This window comes from Rattus norvegicus, chromosome 1 (genome assembly GCF_036323735.1).
Source record: "Rattus norvegicus strain BN/NHsdMcwi chromosome 1, GRCr8, whole genome shotgun sequence".
NCBI classification, from domain to species: Eukaryota; Metazoa; Chordata; class Mammalia; order Rodentia; family Muridae; genus Rattus; species Rattus norvegicus.
Window position 1 is genome coordinate 108,137,471 of NC_086019.1, and position 19,497 is coordinate 108,156,967.

The 19,497-nt window shown below is 49.1% G+C and overlaps 1 protein-coding gene across 10 annotated transcripts in view; it reads left to right on the forward strand.

The window, feature by feature from the left end:
- Nav2 (neuron navigator 2) overlaps window positions 1–19,497 on the forward strand; it is a 658,579-nt gene that overhangs the window by 337,503 nt on the left and 301,579 nt on the right. The window contains exon 1 of one of the 10 annotated variants that reach the window (XM_063278121.1): window positions 16,267–17,024. The exons of 8 other annotated variants lie outside the window; for them this stretch is intronic. In XM_063278121.1, the coding sequence (XP_063134191.1) occupies window positions 16,974–17,024 (51 nt within the window). In that variant the 5' untranslated portion in view covers window positions 16,267–16,973. Of the gene's footprint in view, window positions 1–16,266; window positions 17,025–19,497 lie in introns of those variants that run through there. One more of the 10 variants, XM_063278176.1, reaches the window with a different exon arrangement.

Genomic DNA, 19,497 nt, shown 5'->3' on the forward strand with positions numbered 1-19,497 from the left:
AGCTCTCCACCTGCAGAACGACAGTACAGGATGAACTCACAGGTCAAGTGAAATGAGGCAGAGTCAGTAGGATGGCATCATGGCACCCTTGGCACCCTGAATATTCTGCATCCACGTATAACGCTCACTCCAGTTCATAAAACACACCCTTGATCTCTCAGCCTGTGAGCTTCCTTCCAGTCCTGTGAGGGAGGGCCTGCTCCGTGAATATTTACCATCGACAAGAACACATGAATTGCTCCCGGCTGGCTTGCTTTATTCTGTCTTTTTCTCTTAAGCTTTCATCTCAAATGAAGTTGGTTCTTTAGTTTTGTTTTTATTTATCTATCATCTATCTATCTACCATTCATCTAGCTAGCTAGCTACCACCTATCAGCTATCTCTCTAGCTATTGTTTGTGCATGTGTGCATTACATATGTGCACGTGTATGAGTATGTGGAAACCAAAGGAAGACATCAGGTATCTCTTCCTATCACCCACTTCCTTATTCCTTTAAGGCAGGGTCACTCACTGAATCTGGAACTGGCCAGCAAGCCTCAGTGATCCTTCTACCTCTGCTCACCACAGCACTGGGATTTCGGGTACACACTGTGCTCAGCTTTTGATGTAGGTTCTGGGGATTCAAGCTCAGGTCCTCTAGCTTTTGTAGCAAGCACTCTTAGCCACTGAGCCATCTCCCTAGCCATAGTCTTGATTCATTAAAGAAATATAGACCAGTGGGTAAAGCTGTCTGCTGTACAAGCTTGATGACCTAGGTCCAGTCTCTGGAGCCCATGTATATGAGTCCATTGTCTATTGCTGTGACAAAAACATATGACCAGAGGTAACTAAGGAAGAGAGAGTTTGGCTTATAGAATCAGAAGTATAGAGTATATCATGGTAGGGTGGAGGCATGGCAGCATGGTAGACAGGTCGCAGGTGCAGGGAGCCGAGAGCATCCATCTTTAATGGCAAACACATGGTAGAAAGAGTGAACTTGGAGTAGGATAAGGCTACTCTCAAAGCTCGACCCCCATGGCATACTTCCTTCATCAAGATCTTGCCTCTTAAATCTCCCCAAACGGTGCCACCAACTGGGGACCAAGTGCTCAAATGGCTGAGATTATAGGGGATATTTGTTATTTAAGCCACCACACACTGTGTGAATTTGGATCAGAAGAGCTGATTCTACAAAATTGCCCTCTGACATTCACATACCATGACATACACACATATACACAGACACACACATACACACACATACACACACATACACACACATACACACATACACACACACAGATACACACAGACACACAGATACACACACATACACACAGATACACACACAGATACACACACAGACATACAGATACACACACATACACACAGACACACACAGATACACACACAGACAGACACACAGATACACACACAGACATACAGATACACACACATACACACAGACACACACAGATACACACACAGACAGACACACAGATACACACACATACACACACACAGACACACAGATACACACACATACACACACACAGACACACACACAAACACACACAGACACACAGATACATACACATACAGACACACACACACACACACACACACACACACACACACACATTTACAGAGTACCTTTTCACCTTCTAGTTGGCTTTAATAATCCTCTAGGCATAAAATACACTGAGTTCAAGATTCTTCTGGGATCTATCATACCTGGGTTAAAGTTTCAATTCTGTGACTTGGGAATGAGACAGCTCAGCTTGCTCCCTGTAGAACAGTCAGAGAGTTAGCTGTGGTCATGTGCTTAGGACATGTAGTACAGCCCCAAGCACATAATTCTTGCATGCTGCTTTAACAAATGCCATCTCTTTAATTATTAACTGCTCCTCCTGCCACATAGGCCATTGCTTCAGTGCCATGTCTTCAGTTTCTAGACCCACGGTTCTGAACCTCAGAAGCTAATCTTTGCTGTCTATACAGCAGGTAAGTGAGGCCTTGGAACAGCCCCACAGTGCTCCACTGTGGTTATATTTAAGGACAGAGGACATATTGACTTTCTCTTCCTTTCTACTTGTCATTAATGAGCTCGTTATCATGTTTATTTTGTGTTGAAAACTATTACACAGGGTAAATTATTATAATAAAATGTGTTTGTTTGACTTCAATGATTCAGAGGTAAGAAACAAGTTGGGTTGTTTTGTTTTGATTTTTACTGTCTCTGAGCAGTAAAAATCCTTCCAGGAGACTGGCATAACCCAGTTTGTCGGAAAGACACATTGTAAGTAGACATGTGTGGTGTGGGCCAGATGTACAGTAGAGTGACCCGAACACTGGTTTTGCCCCCCAGATCCAACCCTGTGGCTGTTCCTGATATCCAATGCCCAACATTGAGAAAATGACTCAACCTTTAAGGTCTGTTTTCCTTATCAGTGAAGCAGGAGACACAAATGGAAAGGTTTGTCCTGCGGCTAGTTAGAGAATCCAGATTAAATGTTTCCCACGGAAGAGTTAGTAGTGTTCAACATGTTCCCTCCCCCTTTTTCATGTAGAGTCAGAGACATCCTTGTTCTTTATGCTTTGTGTGTACATGGTATGTGTGTGGCTGTGTGTGTGTGGCTGTGTGCATGGTGTGTGTGTGTGTGTGGCTGTGTGTGTGTGTGCATGGTGTGTGTGTGGCTATGTGTGTGCGCGCGCACATGTGACTGTGTGCATGTGGCTGTATGCATGGTGTGTGTGTGTGTGTGTGTGTGTGTGTGTAGGTCCCTATCTCAAGCCAACTAATGACCACTAAAGTGGATCTCTTGAGCCCCAAAGCCTGATGACAAACTGCTTCTCCCTTAGTTATTTGCATCTCAGCACCAACACATGCCTGGTCATTCAGATCAAAGTGCCCTGCTGTCTTCCTCACCCCTGGTCAGCTGCTGATATGTCTGAGTATCCATCCTGCTTCCCATAGTCGCTGCCGTCACTCCAGACTACACTGACTTCCCCTACTCCCCTCAGAGGTGTCTCTGCCTGTATCTCCTGCTCAGGACCCCAGTAGCCAGAGCATTGACAGGCGTGTGAGATGTGCCACCATCTTACTCAGAACCCTGCATTACTTCCTACAGGCACTACGGTTTACTGCCCTTTAGCTGTGTGTCCTAGGTTGATAAGCCTGCTTTCTCAGTCAAAGGTCATATAGTAAGCATGCTAGGCTTTGACATCCTCATCAGGAGTCTGCCATACAGTCACCTCATCCTCTCCACCTCTGCACCTTCCTCCTTCCAAACTTTTAAAACTGGAAATGGTTCTTCTTAGCTGACGGATTAACAAAACCACATTGAGGGCTAGATCTTGCCCAGGCCACTTGGCTGGCCCTTACTCCTAAAAGATAGCCTGGCTTACCCTGTCTTCTGTCTTTGACCATTTTGACACCATCTTTTTAGAGCCTGTGCACTACCATTCCCCCTGCCCACACCCCTCTTCCCTCAGGTCTCCCTTGGCTTTCGTGCCGCTGTGTTTAAGTCTCTGCTTGCAGGTAGCCTCCTTGAGAAGCCCCTCTTGAGCGCCCCACCCCTACTGTGGCATGCTCGCCCTAGCTGGCTAGCTTGTCCTCATTGGTCTTCCCATACCTTCACCAGCATGTCGCTCTATCTGCCATTACCAACCCTGAAACTTCAGCTTATAGAAGATAGGTGCTGCTTTTGCCTGTTGTGTCACTGTTTCTCCCGAGCAACTAGAATAGTTCCTGATATTCACTGGTCAATGAAGAGATGTGAACTCAGTTAGCAGGATCCTGCTTGGCAGCAGGCTGGTTTCAGCCTCAACAGTGCCTCTTTACTATCTTTAACATCTTCAGCATTGTGGACTCTGCCTAGGTGAGGAAGAGTCTGCACGGGCAGTTCCTGCAGATGGCAAGACCTCTGCTTGATTGCTCTTTGGCCTAAAGCTTTGTGCATGTGTGCAGAGCACTCTTGGGGGAAGGGCCCCAGGGAACCAGCCAGACTTTGAAGCGGGGGTTGGGGGTAGACCTATCCAGTTTTGAGAACGCTGATGTCATTGGAACATCTTAGCTGATAAGTGCTTCAGGGAGCCAGTTCCAGTGTCTCTGGAAGAGGTAGGCATGCTGTTTCTGGAGCCAGAGGAGTGCGGAGATAAACAGCAGTGTTTCCTGGATCGAATAGCCGACAGGCTACAACAGTAAGCTGGAAGGCCAGAAGGATGGTGCTTATCAGGTCTAGGTGCGTCATGGTGGAAAGAGCTGATCATTCTAGAAGCTGCGTCAGGAAGCATGGTGCCTCCTAACTCCAGGCACGGATCCTGGGGAGCCTCCTTCTAGGGGCCTCTTAAGGGATGACGCATCTGGAGCAAGCAGGTATACCCTCTTCCTACCCTGCCTGTCTGTGGGTCAGAAGCCCTGGGAGAAACGGGCTTAGATCAGGACTTCCTATAGAAATTGCAAGAGTACCTGCATGTGTACCCCAGGGGTATTTGGTATCCCGCTTGATGCAGTTGTAAATCTAAGTGAGAGGAGGAACCTGGGCTGAACAGTCAGAGCACACAGAGTCAGGCAGAAAGCCAAACCCTATACTGGCTCATTCCCCAAGCAGGGACTAGATCAACCTTGGCACCAGAGCCCAGTCAGGTCATGCAAAGGCACAGACATCTGCACTCACGATAAAAGCGTGTCTGACCCTGGGTACAGGAGAGTTATCTGCTGGGTAGATTTGGGATCCTACAGCATACATCTAGCTCTAATTTATTAATTTATATAGTATTAATAATGATTAATTATAATATATCGATCATGCTATGTTAATATATTGTTACTAGACAGTTACATGATATGAGAGGAAATAGGACAAGAGCCCAGGAGCTCAAGTTAGGCAATTCAAGGTCTTGCACCTAACCTTAGCTCTTCACTGGGACCTCCCAGGCCAGTTAGCTGGCCTTCTTGAACTTTGGAGTTTTCGCTTACACAGTTTCATAGAAAATGGGGACATCATCATCTTCCTGACTTACTAGGATCAGATGAGTGAATACTGTCCTTGTGAGGCCCAAAAACACTTCAGCCACATGTGACTCGACTCTTCACTCAGTTGTATAAAGCAGAGCAATAACAGCAACAATAGACACCCGCACATGTGCCAGACCTTTATCACATGTGTGCCTGGGTGCTCTTCTGTAGCCTCCAGAGAGGCTTTGTAGAATCCCCATGTGCAGGTGAAGCTGCAGGCCACAGCCTTGCTGACGAACTTGCCCCATGCCCTACAGCACTCAAGGGCCTCCAATCCAGATCTCCAGGCTCTCAGCCCAGCCCCAGGGCTTCCTCTGAAAGATAATAGCCCACCTGTCCTGGGAAAGCAGACTCATTTCTCTCCTTCTCTGGAGAAAGTCTCTCAGTCCTAGTGAACTGCAGAGAGTTCCAGCGATGTTTACCAACTCCGAGCTAAGGGATCCAGCTGGGACAGCGACACCCGCCACCCCCAATTCTGGGAATAGAGGAGATTCTACGAAATGGGTCTCCCCCCACATCTCTGAGGGCAGGCATGTGTGGCTGGAGCCTCCACATCTAGCTCAGGCCTCCCTAAAGGCACGTGAGGTAAGTCTGGCAAGGATTTCCTTGAGAAGGCAGAGGCATGGAGACACGCTGTGTTTCCCGTGTTCTGCCTCTAAGGAGGAAGGAATGGAAACCGGGAAGCAGGGCTTCCTCTCCCTGGCTGTTCCACAGGAAAAGGCTCTTCACTGCCTTAAATTCCGAGCTGTTTGCTCCACTTGAATGAAGTAGAATTGGATTAGCTTGGCTAACGGAAAGTGGTAAATGCTGGACATTGGCTTTCAGAAGCTTCAGGCGCCTTCTCAAAGGTAGACACAAAGCACACAGGAAGAGGGAAAGAGGAATTATTGGAAAAAGCATGTCTTTTGTCCTGACAAGAGCAGACAAGGAAGCATGGCCACTGTCCTCAATATCTGAGAGCTGTCCTGATGCGGTCTGATTCTGTGTGGAGGGAGGAATAATAGATGGAAAGAATAGATGGAACTGCATCCAGAAGGGCAGAGAGTGTGGGGGTGCAGTGTGTGTGTGTGGGGGGGTAGTAAGGAGGCCTTCTCTGCAGAGTCTTTGCTAAGGCAAGGATCCAGCCAGGTAGAGGAGCTCAGAGCTCTTGAGTGCTCACTGCACTCTGAGCAGCCATGGTTTTGTGAGGAAATGAATATTGCATTGGCCCATGGTGGGAAATAGTGCAGCATATGGTCAAGGCCAGGCATGCACGGTGGAACTTCCTCCCATAATTCCCACGTGAAATGTCAGGTCATCCTGTGCATTTTGTCTCGGCCCTCAGCTGGAAGACCTGCCTTAGCATTTCTAATTCTGAGACTGAGAGGCCCCATGATTATTCTTCCCTCCTGAAATGACTGCTAGCTCCCACCTCCCTTCCTGAGCTGAGCAAATTCTGCCTCGATGGTTACTGGGTGCATTGGTGGACGAAGAGGCTGGTTGTGTTTCTCCCTCAATTCCCCTGCCCTGAAGTGTCTGCCTTACTTAGAAAGGATTGAGGTAGGAAGGAGGGAGGGAGGAGAGGAGGGAGGCAAGAAAGGAGGGAGGGAGTTTTGAAGTTTTAAGCCATCCTATGTTGGTACTGAGAACCGAACCCAGGTCCTTTGCAAGAACAGCAAGTGCCATTAACCTCTAAGCCATCTCTCCAGGATGGGGGGCAGGGCGCGAAAATCAGTGCTAGTCTCCTCAGAACAAATTGCTGGGAGCCACCAGGTTTCTCACTCAGTAGGTATAGAATGGTGTCTAGGAATTCACATCGGTGATAAAAGGCTGGTGTTGGTGCTGTTGTTTGAGAACCTATTACTATTCTGAGAATCTTTGCTCTGGTAGACCTGTAGTGTGCTTGGCTGTCCTGAGGCAGGCTAGCTCTGGGTGGCCTCCACAGGGTGGAAGAGAAGAACTTTAAGGACATTGTGCAGGTAGACACCTTATGCTAGACTCCAGGCTAGAGACACACAGAGCTGTATTGAAACTCTGGCTGTGTTTATGAGCTATGTGCAGACTGGCAGTTTGCTTAACACTGCCACACTCCCAATGGTGATATGGTGATATGGTAGCTCAGAGTGCTACCTTCAAAGGTCATTATGCAGACTGAAGATGGTGATTTATTGAAAACAAAACTTAGGCCACCTAAGAACACACAGAGACATTCTAAGCCATTCTTATTGTCAGGATGAGATGCGGGGAGTTTCGGACACCCCAAGCCACCTCTCATAGATGTGGGATCTGAACTGAGAGGTTCACTTTCTCCAGGAGTGCCTGTCTGTGAGATCTGCCTATCCTTCACCTCCACCCTGCCCCTTGCTAGAAGGGTAAAACTCATCATCTGGCCAGCCATCCTTTAACTCTTGGTTTAGTCAGCGCTGGCCACACATTGTGAGAGATTGGCTTTTGGCGTGACTCTGTAGGAGCCTGAGGATACAAACCAGATTGTGTGTAAGACACAGGACTAGGGGAAGGGAGGCCACCAAAGGTCTGTTGTTACGGTTCTGATGGAGTACTATAGCCTCTTCCTCCGTTTGCATCCTGCGAGCCCCAAATGAGAAGTCATAATAGTAAAAGTGCAGGCTGATGTCTGTTGCAAACTCAAAACTACAATAAGAAATGAAGGGGTGACTGCAGATGGCATCTGGTGGTTGTTCTGAGGTGGGGAGCTCTGGGAAAATATGCGCCGTGTTCTGCCCTGTTGGGAACACATCCTGAGGTCTTTTCTAGAGTGGCCCCTTAAAATTCTCTACCCTGAGAGTCCTAAGGTCAAACAAATTTGAAAAGCACAGGAGCCCTGCCTTACCCACAGATCCACCTTCTGCAGTTTCAGTTGTCCACCGTCCTCTGGTTCTGGTAGTGCATGTCCGTGACTCCAGCGTTCATGAATGCAAGGCAGAAGAAGAGCCTGCACTTACATAGTAAGTTACCGGGTCAGCCGGGGCTCCATAGCAAGACCCTGTATGGAAAAACAAATCAGTTGCCAGCATCAACCATGCTCTGATGGTATTATATGAAGAAGCCTACGTTTTGAGAAAGGGTGCACGTCCAGATAAAAGGACGTTTACTTCAGTTTGCTACTATTCTCCTCTATCACAGACCACTGCTGTTTATTTTTTTTTTTTACTGTGGCCATGTATAAGTTTAACTTTATCATCAACATATGTTATAAGGAAAATGTAGCATGTATGGGTTTGGTGCTATCTTTCATTTCAGGCATTTCCTGGGGAGGGCGCAGGGCGATAAGAAAGCTACTGAACCCCGTTCCCCATTTCTTTCATGGGATCCCAGAACCCTCACTCCCAGATAACTCTCCCTAAAGTCCTGCACCGTTAAGACCTATGGTGAGCTGTTGGGCAGGCTAAGCTTTTTCCTTCAGCCACCTTTGAGGAACTGGCGCTAGGAGTTCTTGATTTCTAAGACTTTGGTGCTTGGCCTTTCCCTGCTTTTTAGGACAGCCGGAGAGCTGAGAATGGCCTCGCTCCTGAGACAGAGGTGACTGAGCCACGGTGAGCTGGGGCTTGCCCAGGCCACAGAGCTATATTAAAAAACGCTGCCTAGGATAGGTGGGATTGCAAGGCCTGAGGATGAATCTGGGCCCTCTGATGGAATTTCTCTACGAGTATCAATCATAAAGACAGTGAAGGGAAAGTCACCAATCAGGGCCGCAATTCTTCGTTGCCCCAAACCCTGCAGCTGACCACATTTGTGTTGTGTGCTGTTTATGTATTGATCCTCAGTCCACATGGTGACAGTGGTATGTGCTGAAGAGAGGAAGGCCCTGAAGCCAGACGGACAAGGAACACAAGAGGGCTGGCTCTCTTTGTAGCTGTGTGACTCTGAGAAAGCTACTCAACTTGCTAAAATAGTTTTTATTTTTACTTTATGTGTATGAAAGTTGGCCTGTGTGTTACTGGAGCATATGTGCTCCTGGTACCTGTGGAAGACATAAGATGGCATCAAATCCTCCAAAACTGGGGTGACAGGTGGCACCCATAGGAGCTGCCATGTGAGTACTTGGGATCTGAACTCAGGTCCTCTGTAAATGCAGCCAATACTCTTAACCACCAGGACATCCTTTAGCCTTCAATTTACTTTTTTCAAAATTAATAAGTTTATTTATTTACTGTGTACATGGTATCAAATGCATTTACCCCCTGAGCCATCTTGTTGATGGCTGCTTTCTCTCCCTGTAGAACACTTTTGTTGAGATGGAGTCTGAGTATGTAGCCCTGGCTAGCATGAAAATTTTGTAGACAAGGCTAGCCCCTGCACCACCACACTCAGCCTGTAAAATGTAATTTTTTTCATTCTTAAAAATGTGTCTGTAACCAGCATTCCTTGACAAGATGGTGGGTGGAGACAGGAGAACTCCCCAGAGGCTCACAGGCCAGCTAGCCTGGCAAATCCAGCAACAAACAAGAGACTCTCTCTATATAGAGCAAGGTGGAAGACCTCTATCCTGCACCCAGGGCTGCCCTCTGACCTCCACAGGCTGCTGTGTCGCATGCATGCCTGCTCATATACACATAGCATGCACACATGAAAACAGTTAAAAATGGATAAAGAAAAGTTGCCAGGGTAGCTGACCTGACAGGGCCTTGGCGAACATAAAAGTGGGTTGTGGTGGTTTCTTGGTGTTCATGTTCACTGGAACATGACCAGGAGGAAGTTGTGGGGAGGGATGAGCTGCGGCGAAGGCTAAGCCGACTCTGGGGAGCTGTTCTCTGGTTCTGATGTGGGAATTGAGGACTGCCCAGAAAGGCCCAGGCCAATCCAGCAACAGTGACAGTGATCAGCCCCATTCCAGGGGCCGATGTGAAAGCCAAAGGCAGGCAGCAGCTGCACCAGAGAGGCCTCCTTTGCTAAGCAACAGCCTTGGTTCTGGGATTTCCAGGGTGGTCATGTATTGACTTTCAATCAGAAAGTCCCACTGTCTGGGACCACGTCTCTTCCTGTTTATCTTCAGCTGTGCCCTGAGGCCCAAACCCAAGTGCCAGCTCCACCTTCCCCCTATGGGAAGCACCCTTTCCTGGGCTGGGAAAGGAAGAAACCCCAAGAGCAGGTTGTGTATACAGGCATGTGTGTACATGTGTGTACATATGTATGTGTGTCTGTGTCTGTGTGTCTGTGTATGTATGTATGTGTGTCTATGTTTGTGTGTGTGCCTGTGTGTGTCTGTGCACATGTGGGTGCCCACATGTATGTGCATGAGTATGCATGGGTATGTGTGTGCATGTGTGCATGCATATGTGTGTTGTCTACCTCCTGAAGGAAAGAGTACTGGAAAGAAAGGTAACAACTAGCTTACTGGCTGCTCCATCCCAGGGGAGGTCTCCCACACCTCCACCAGGCACTGGTTTCTGATTTCTCTCCACTGTGTTTGCTTAGTTGCTCAGCCACAAACTCTTTGGGCGAGAACTCATTGTGTTCCCTACAGCCAAGGCTCACAGGGCTGGGCTGGGCTTGCCCCCCAACGGTTTCCAGAAAGTGTTGAACGTAAGCATCCCCCTGGGAGAGATGCTGCTTCTTAAACCTCCAATCCTAATCCTTGAGGACCAGAACTGGCCAAGAATGAAAAGGCAGATCTATAATGAATATCAAATCAACGGCCACCCCTGCACCCCATCCTCTCCCCCACTTTAAACCATGGCCACAGAAAACAGAGCCCAGCAACCAACACACCCCAGAGGACTCCCAGACAGCAACTCCTTTCCAAGGAGCTATTCTGAAAATCATTCAATACAAAAACCATGCTTGGGCTACTGGTGGTTGTAAACTGGTAACCCAGCATGCTTCAGCTATAGCTGCCCAGGCTTCCGGGCCCACACTGCCATGCCAGGGCTATGGTTTTTCCTTCGGGCCATTTCCTTTGACCTTACAGTAACCTCTGGTCCACTTGAGTGGACAGAGAAAGCTTAACTAAGTCCTTAAAGCCACTTCCCAAAGGTTGTCAACCCTAACATTTAGCTAGGTCGGAGCCCAGCGTTTCACTCCTGGCCAGTTGGGGGATGGAGGCCTGGCCACACAGGGGCCCTTCAAAGTGGGGTCAGAGGTCACCCAGAGATTGCACAATTTCAGGCCTTATCTGCCTCCTTGAAGTGATGGGCGGGGGAGGGTACTAAAGGAGCCTTGAGGCCTGAGGTGTTGAATTGAGCAAATAAATACCAGGGGTACCTAGCAACTCTGAGATTGGCTGGGAAGTATGCTGCCTGCTCTGGGGAGATTTGTCAGCCTCCAATAAGCCAAAACAAAGCCTGTACACCAGAGCTATCAAGTGAGCCTTCTCAAAACACAGACTGTGCTCAAAACAACAGTGTTTTGAGATCTGTAGAGACACAAGACACGGGCTTACTCTCCAGCATGGCTCTCTAGCCACTGTGAAAGCAAATCAGTGCCTGGGTTCTAGGTGCCCAGCGCACGGTGAGGCTGCAGAGACCTCATGAGTGTGTGGATCTGACATTATATCCTGCCTGGCCCCCCTGGATGCCATTGGGACTTCCAGTCCCCCAATTCACTTGAGTTTATTTCCAGTACCTTTCTTATGACACCACAAAAGGACTTCTATTCAGGGGGTCTGGATTCCTCCAGAAAATTGGGAGATAAAATGGGGTGACTTTTAAGCTCCCTTCAGCCTCTCCATTCTGGACTCATTGGTTCTGTGTAAACTGTGCTAATGCCAAGCCAGGCACTTGAGTGTGCACTTGGATAAGATAGAGAACTTGTTCCGTGGGAAAGTATCACCCAGAGGTGATGGCGTCAACACTGACACCATTATCCAAAGAACAATGAAGCGTACCTACCCTGTCTGCAAGAGGACTACTGAACAGACCATGGCAGGAGAGAGGAATTACTGAGGACCACAGAGATGGGGTGGACAGTTGCAATGGGAAGACAGAACTGAAAGAATTTCGCCAAGTTAACTTTGTCCCGGATCTGAAAAGTCACAACTATACCCTCGGGCAGGGCAGTGACTGGCAGAGACAGCCCTGGGCACTTACGTAGATACATGGGAGCACGGAGCACGCAGCCTAGTTCAGAAGAGAAAACAGTCCAGGGCTTCTAAGTGGGCTGAGAAACACTGTCCTCCTAGAAATTCTCTGCCACTGCCTAACTTTCCACCACTGCCCGGAAAAGAGAGTCTTGGATTGAGTGGCGAGCAGGAAGTGACATCATCAGCCCTGTTGCGGAACAGGCTAGGTGGTGGCATTTAATGTGTGAGCTGGAGAGGTTTTACATTAACTTCATCTCAAGAGACAGGCAGGGACCTGAAGAAGGAGAGTCCTTTGCTGGCCCAGTGTTTTCTAGGGAGGTGTTATTTATTTCTATTTATTTATTACTGTTATTGTCAGTATGGCATTCTGTCTGCTCTCCTGAAAGCCTTAAAACTTACTCTCAAACCCTCCCAGTCCTAAGACCTCATGCCCTTAGACTGACCTTTTAAAATGAGACTCAGGTCGCTCAAAGGCTGGTGGACAGGGAGAAAGCACCTCCTGTGCTTTTGGAGGTCCTCATCCCCAGGCTGCAGAGTAAGAGTCCTCCTTCAGGGCGAATTAGCACTTCAGTCTGACTCTAGTTCTGAAAGCTGACCAGCTGTCATGCTGCATACTTCCTACGGCTTTCAGTTTCATTCTTAGACATTTTCTTCCTTGGATCCCCCCCCCCCACACACACACACAAAGAAAAACTTTTTTTTTTTTTGGCACAGTCTCACTGTATAGCTCAGGCTTGGGTAGCGGTCACCATGTAGCCCAGGCTGGCTCCTAACTCTTTGGCAGTTGTCCTGCATCAGCCTTTCAAATGTTGGCATTCCAGATGTGAGCCACCACACCCAGCTCCATCCCGTTCATTCTAAGATCCTGACCCTTCTCCGTATCGGAAGGCTGAGGTAACTCCTTAAGCCACTTGTGGAAATGCATGCACACAGGTTACCTTCCTTGTCTCCAGGAAGACACTTCATTTCCTGACTGCAATGCAGTAGTCACTCAGAGATAGGAAGCCGGTCAGGCCAGCAAGCCCTCATAATATTTAGTTTTAAAAACACAGGCTGGGAGAGATCCTCTTTCTGAACCTCAGATCTGCAAGGTCCTTCTTAGCCTTGCTGTGTCTAGTCCTCAGAGGGGCCCTGTGTCACACTCACCAGCCACAGATATCTAGGATGTCCACTGGGTACTGGGGTTTTTCCTGGTCAGGTCCAGCCTCATGTCTCCTCATATTATGCCACCAAGCTTATTCCCTCCTCCTCCTCCTCCTCCTCCTTGGATGAGCGCACAGATCATTTCTTTCCATGGTCACCCTAGACCATGTAAAAGACAAGCATTCGAAGCCGTCTGAAGAGGCTTCCCCAGCCACCCCTACCCTCACTGCACTTTTTCTTCATCATTCATTGGTCTGGCTGAAGAAGTAGGAGACCTGTTAAACTGAAGTGTGGCTTCTGGGAAACGCATTAAGCCATTCACAGCTGGACATAAATTAGTTTATCAGGCACAGAGTTTAGGCACTAGAAGAAATGCGTATCACTTTGGTGTGGGAGAGAAGGAAGCGACTCCATGGACGGGCATCTCTCTCCTATGGAGGGAACAGTGGAATCTTTTGGGGTGCCAGGTCACCAGCTGGTTCACTCCCAGTCTTGTTCCTCTTCTTTTTTTGCCTTGAGGATCAAGAGCCCCAAAACCCCGACTCACTCCAGAGTGGCTCATTAGGAGAACTGAGCATATAGACAAATTTAGAGTGAACAAGAGCACTGAGTGATGTAATGCAGGGATGGAACATTCTAGAATGCAGCATACTAAAAGCAGACCCGGGCTCTGAGGAGGCACAGCCAGGGGTGGGCAGTGTCACAGCTTGTAAGTGTCAGCCCTGAATGGACAGGCCCAGGGGATAGGTCAGAAAGCCAGAACTGGAAAAGAGGCCACCAGCTTGGAGAAAGTAGACCGCTGTCGCACCGGGTCCACACAGGCTAAACTCCTTCAAAGGCCACGGCCGGAGACTAGAAAAACAGGAGGAAGGAGACAATGTGGTAGAGGCAGCTTGGGTGGTGAATCACTGAATCACCCAAGGCAATCGCTGGAGTAAACTCGCAGCTGTCACCCTCAGGAGCCACCCATGACACACTCAAACAACTGGCCGTGGCTGCACACACCTGCGATTCATGTAGTCATCATGCCTTGACCCCTCATCACCTCAGCGCTCTTCTTCCTCCCTTCAGCCTCTACTGTTTCAAACCTTTCCCATTACGACAAAGGTTCTTCCCGAGACAGGAATTTAGACACCCTGCTCTTCATTTACGGTCTACAGATAGAGGACACCCTCCTTTCCAAGAACCTAGCTGGCCTCAGCCAACAGATAACCCCCAACTTCTGCCACCCGGTGATCACATTCTGACTGTTCCATGCCACCTCATCCCTGTACCACCTGGTACCGGTTCCCCCTCCCGTCCCCATGAGATGCTTCTTACTTTTCTCGAGGAAGAAAGGTATGCACAGCTTGAGAAGCGCTCACCAGGGACAGGCGTTATCTAGCTGTCCTTCCAGGTAGTCACACAGCAGAAAGGGACTCTACCGGCTTCCTGGTACAACACGAAAAGTCACAGAAGAGCTGCACCACAAAGACTCAAGGCTGAAAGAGCTAGCATGTCTATCTTCCACCTATAAGCACATACAGAGTCCCTTTATTGGAACTGGTCAGGTACAAGTAGTGACCCTGTCCTTCTCCCTCCTCCTTATACCATGAGTGGTGTTTCCCATTTCTGAACAGCCTGCACCTGTGGCCGGGACTCTGCGGTGACTTACTGTCACTGTTAGCATTGCAGCTATCCAGGGCAGTGTGCCTATAGCAACTTCCCGGGAGAATGCATGGGCCCCTGGGCTGGTAGCATCTACACAGAGGCTTTGGTTTCCAGTCTTCCTCCCCAACACCGTGGGCCTCTACTTTAAAATATGAAACAGCCTCTGTTTTGCTGTCTTGGCCACTAAGAGTAGCCAAGCTTTAGTTCTGGAAAATAAAGATATTTTAAGATTTGGCTTCTGACTATATGTCTATTTTAATACAAAGCATGCATTTCCAAGTGGCATGTGTGCTGTGCCGTCCCCCTCTAGGGTATACCCCTACCCTTGAACTGCAGAGACCTGTGTAACTTCCACTCCAGGCCACATACTGTGGCAAGCACTAAGTGTGGAACAGACACTCTAGGAGAACTGACTAGTTAGGATTGGGACTTGTCTAGGGGGACAAAGTAGAAAATGTTAGCAGAGTGAAGCCTACGTGAGCCTAGGAGTGACAACATGATACTGGCAGGATAAAGGAGTGTGGGCGGTGGGGGACTTGCTACATTTATGGAGTCAAAAGGCCTTCTGAGAAGGTGACCTGAGAGACCACAGGCGAATCTAGATGAACAATGTTCCAAGATGTGAGGTGGGAAGGACCTTGATATGTTAGCAACAGAACAAAGGCAACTGCTTGTGGAGCCCGAACGTCAGGATGGAGGGTATAAGAGGTTGGGTAGATAAGTTTGGGAAACTGTGCCTTAAAAGCGTACTTATTTATTTTTAACAATGAAAGAAATCAAATCCTGAAGGAAAGAGGTATAGGAAACATTTTCAAATCTCTTTGGTCTGCTTTAAGGACCACTCTTCAAAAGATTGGGACCCATCCTCTCACCTCCTCTTGTTTTGAACTTTTAGCTGCTGAAAAGAACATATAATAACATGAAATAACATATAATGAGTTAGTTCCAAGAATCTTGGCCCAGCTCTTATCAGTTCTAGAGAAGCTGTTGTTATCCAGAACTCTTACTGCTGCCCAAGCCAGACACTTGACTTGAGGTCCGGTGCCCCGGGCCATGAGTTGGGGGTGGGGAGATATGCTCAGAACACTATAAACCTTCGATAGTGAAAGTTCCTGAGAACCTCTGGAGAGTCACGTTTGGATTAGAGGACGGTGAAGCTGCCCAGTCCTGGAAGTCTCAGAGAAAGAGCAGCACAGACACAGCCAACAGTAGGTAGAGAACACTGAGGGAGAAACAAAGTATCCAAAGCCACGTCCCTACCTGTCCCCTCCTCCCCTGCCAAGGTTTACGGAAGTCCTTTCTCTTGCAGCTACCAGGTGTGTTTGAAAACACCCAAGCTTTATCCTTCACATAGCAGGAAATAAATACCTCCAAGGGTGTGGGCCAGCGTTGGTGGGGGAGGGTAGGGGAGAGCGTGTGTGTGTGTGTGTGTGTGTGTGTGTGTGTGTGTTTGTGTGTGTGTGTGTGTGTGCGCGCGCGCGCGCGCGTGTGTGTGCGCGCGCCCATCTCCCTGTGTGCCTGCGTTTATCCTACAGACGAAATCCAGATTACAGCTGTCTCTCGGTACCAGTGACTACAATGGGACAATTTGGGTGAGTTTGATGCAGAAAGTGAGATGGAGCTGAGCACGTGTTGAGGGAGATACGAGCTGGTGTCCTGGCTGAGAACCAGAATGGTCCTGGAAGCCACAGCCCCCTCTCGGGATCGCAGCCCTCCTTCCTGCCCAAGGCTGTCCCGCCTACCCTCGCCCTCTGCTCAAGAGTTAGGACCTCCCCGCTGTGCTGGCTGCTCTCAGCTCCTCTTGCACGGGAGCACTGCGACAGTGGACAGTGCCCCCCGCCTCTCCTCACCACAACCCGGAGTCCCAGGGGCCCCAGCGTCTGCTCTCTGGGCACAGGGGAGTTATTGGATCGCACAGAGGGAGCACGGCACTTGAGAATTGTGGGCGCAGGACTTCTGCTCCCGCCTTGGTTCCCACCCCCTCCGCCCCCAACCCAGGGCTTGGCGAAGTGACCTCCGTGGCCCGCCAGGGATGCCCCAGGGGCTGCAGAACAGTGGACGACCTGGCGCCCGGGCCAGACCAACGAGTTGGCCGACAGGTGCTTCGGCTCCTTTTTTCTTCTTCCTTTCCCCTTCCCCCACCCTCCTCACTCTGAAGTAAGATGAGCGTGATGCTGTGGCGCTGGGAACAGAACAATTCCACCATGAAGCTGGTAAGGTCACACTGCAGACTCACAAGCTCTACTTTGGTCTCTTCCCTGACAGCCTGAATCGTTGCTGGAGTGGGAAACCCCCAATCCACATTTGGTATTTCTCTTTTTTGTTTTGAAGTGTGTGTGTGTGTGTGTGTGTGTGTGTGTGTGTGTGTGTGTGTGTATGTGTGTGTGTGTTCTTTGTGTGTGTGGGGAACAGAGCTGAGCTGAGCTGACTTATGTCCCCATTCCTTTTACCTGTGAATTCCTGAGGCTTCTGCAGTTGCACCTCCAGGGTCATCTCCTTGGTGCAGAGCTATTCTCCAGGCAGGACTTGAGACAGCAGGACTTGAGACAGCATGGTGTGCCTGCTGGACCCCTGCCCAGCACTGTGTTGTAGTCTTTTAGGATGGACATGGGTGCTGCTCCTGGGAGGTGGGAACATGCAGCCCCTCTTATTTCCCCGACCATCACAGTACAGTAGATCCTTTTCAAGCTTGCAAGAAGCCTGCAGTCTTCGGGTACCTTTTCCCTCCGTTTTCAAAAGTAACTGCTGCTCCCTCCTGGGAGAGGTGAAGCCAGCAGTGCTGTCCGTGCTGCTCCAGGAAGGCTGAATTGTTTTCTCATCCCAAGCAGGAAATGGGATCCAAAAGTTCTTCTGGCTTTGGCTTTAGTGTGTGTGTGTATGTGTGTGTGTGTGTGTGTGTGTGTGTGTGTGTGTTTATCAGATGGTTTCGGCTGGCAGGGCTTGTAAACTTTCCCACCCACAAGTCAGAGAGTGCTGTGGTCTGGTCAGTGCCCTCAGCATGCAGTGGATAAAGGTTCCTACTTTGCAGATCCCATGCTGAGCTTGATGTGAAAGAGCTCAATATAGAACAGGACGAATAAGCTGGAATTCGTACCTATTAGGGCGATCTCATTAAAGATGCTATTTTAAAACAACACCAGCAAACTAATGGACGCCGCGAGCCTGAGTCTCCACAATGATGGAGTATTTGTTAGCAAAGCATACCTTACTGTTCGCCCTGCGTGTGTTATGATTGGCCTGTGTAACCTTAAGCTACTATTTTGCAGCTTGGTTTAAGGTGCTGTAACATTAGCAGACATTACCCGCCTTTGCTGCTCTGGATCATGATTGCAGCTCCTTAATCCTTTCCTGGAACCTTACCCTCGCCTGCCGTGGGATAGCCAGAGTTCCCCTTGCTTCCTCCCCAAGCCATGTCTGGGATGCTACTCTGCTATGCAGTCTAGGAGAGTCAGGGCCCCGTCTGACCTGCAAAGGTTTTTTATGAAGAAAATGGCTTTCATGGTGAAAATGAACTCTGTGCCAGGCAGGGAAACCATAGAGCATCCCAGTACACGGAGGGCATCTGGGGCCTGGTGGCAGGTGCCTGAGGTCAGAACTGGGACATCTTGGCTGCCTCTTTATCCCACGGAGAGAGCTTTCTTCTGCATGGGTCAGAGGGTCAGCCTTTATTGGGTCTGACCGGGTCTTTAGGCTTGTCTCACTTTCCAAATGAACTATATGGACCACCCAAGATGGCTGTACCCCTCTTCCAAGCAGGCAGAGGAGGGATGGAGGAGCTCAGACAACCTGCTAGCATACATAAGCCAACAGTTACTGTTCTGGTTACCCCATTGTCTCCTGAGCCCAGACAGGAAAATGCATGGCTGGGTCCTGTTATGCAGAGAGCCTCCTGCGTCCCCCAAGCGAGCCTCAGCCCTTCTGTAGAGTCTGAGGAGCAGCACATACATTGCTAATCGTATCAAAGCTACCAGCATTCTGCTGTGAACTTGCCCACTTGCTCTTCTAGGGACGTGAGCTTAGTGGGCACAACGACTGCATCACTAAGGGCCTTTGCTCCTAGCTGACTCCTGGTTTCCTTACCATTTACTAAATCTGACCCCCATTGCCTTTTCCGCAAGATAGGGTTTTGCAGTTTTCTGTCCTTGCCCAAAGGTGACACAGAGTAGTCCAAGAACAGGGCCAGCCTAGAGTCTGAATCACGGGTACAGACTACTTGGGCACCACCAAGCTTCTTGCTGTCATTTTCTTCAACGGTAAATGAGACACAGTCTAGGGTCCCACTTGGCCTGGAGCTCCTGGGTGAATGTCTAGCGATGGGCTCTGGAAAGCAAACCTCTCTTATCTTTAAATCATTGCTGGCCCTCGGCAGGAGGGAGTTTCCTGAGAACATCTTAGAAGTCAATTGTGTGTGAATAACCGCCCACAACAGGGCCTGGGAGCAGAGGTGGGCACCCGACCTTTTATCACTGATGCAGTTCAATAAACATGGAGTCAGTTAACCCACAGCTTGAGAAGTCACTGTTCTGACTGAAGAGCGGAGCCGAAGGTTTTGCTCCATGTTTTATTTTAAAGCTAATTGGATTAAAAAAAAAAAAGATCAAGCGCCATTAGAGGCGAAGTTTGGATCTCCCTGTGTTATCTCTGCAGGGGAATGTCAGTAATGCACCTGCCCACCTCCAGAGAGAA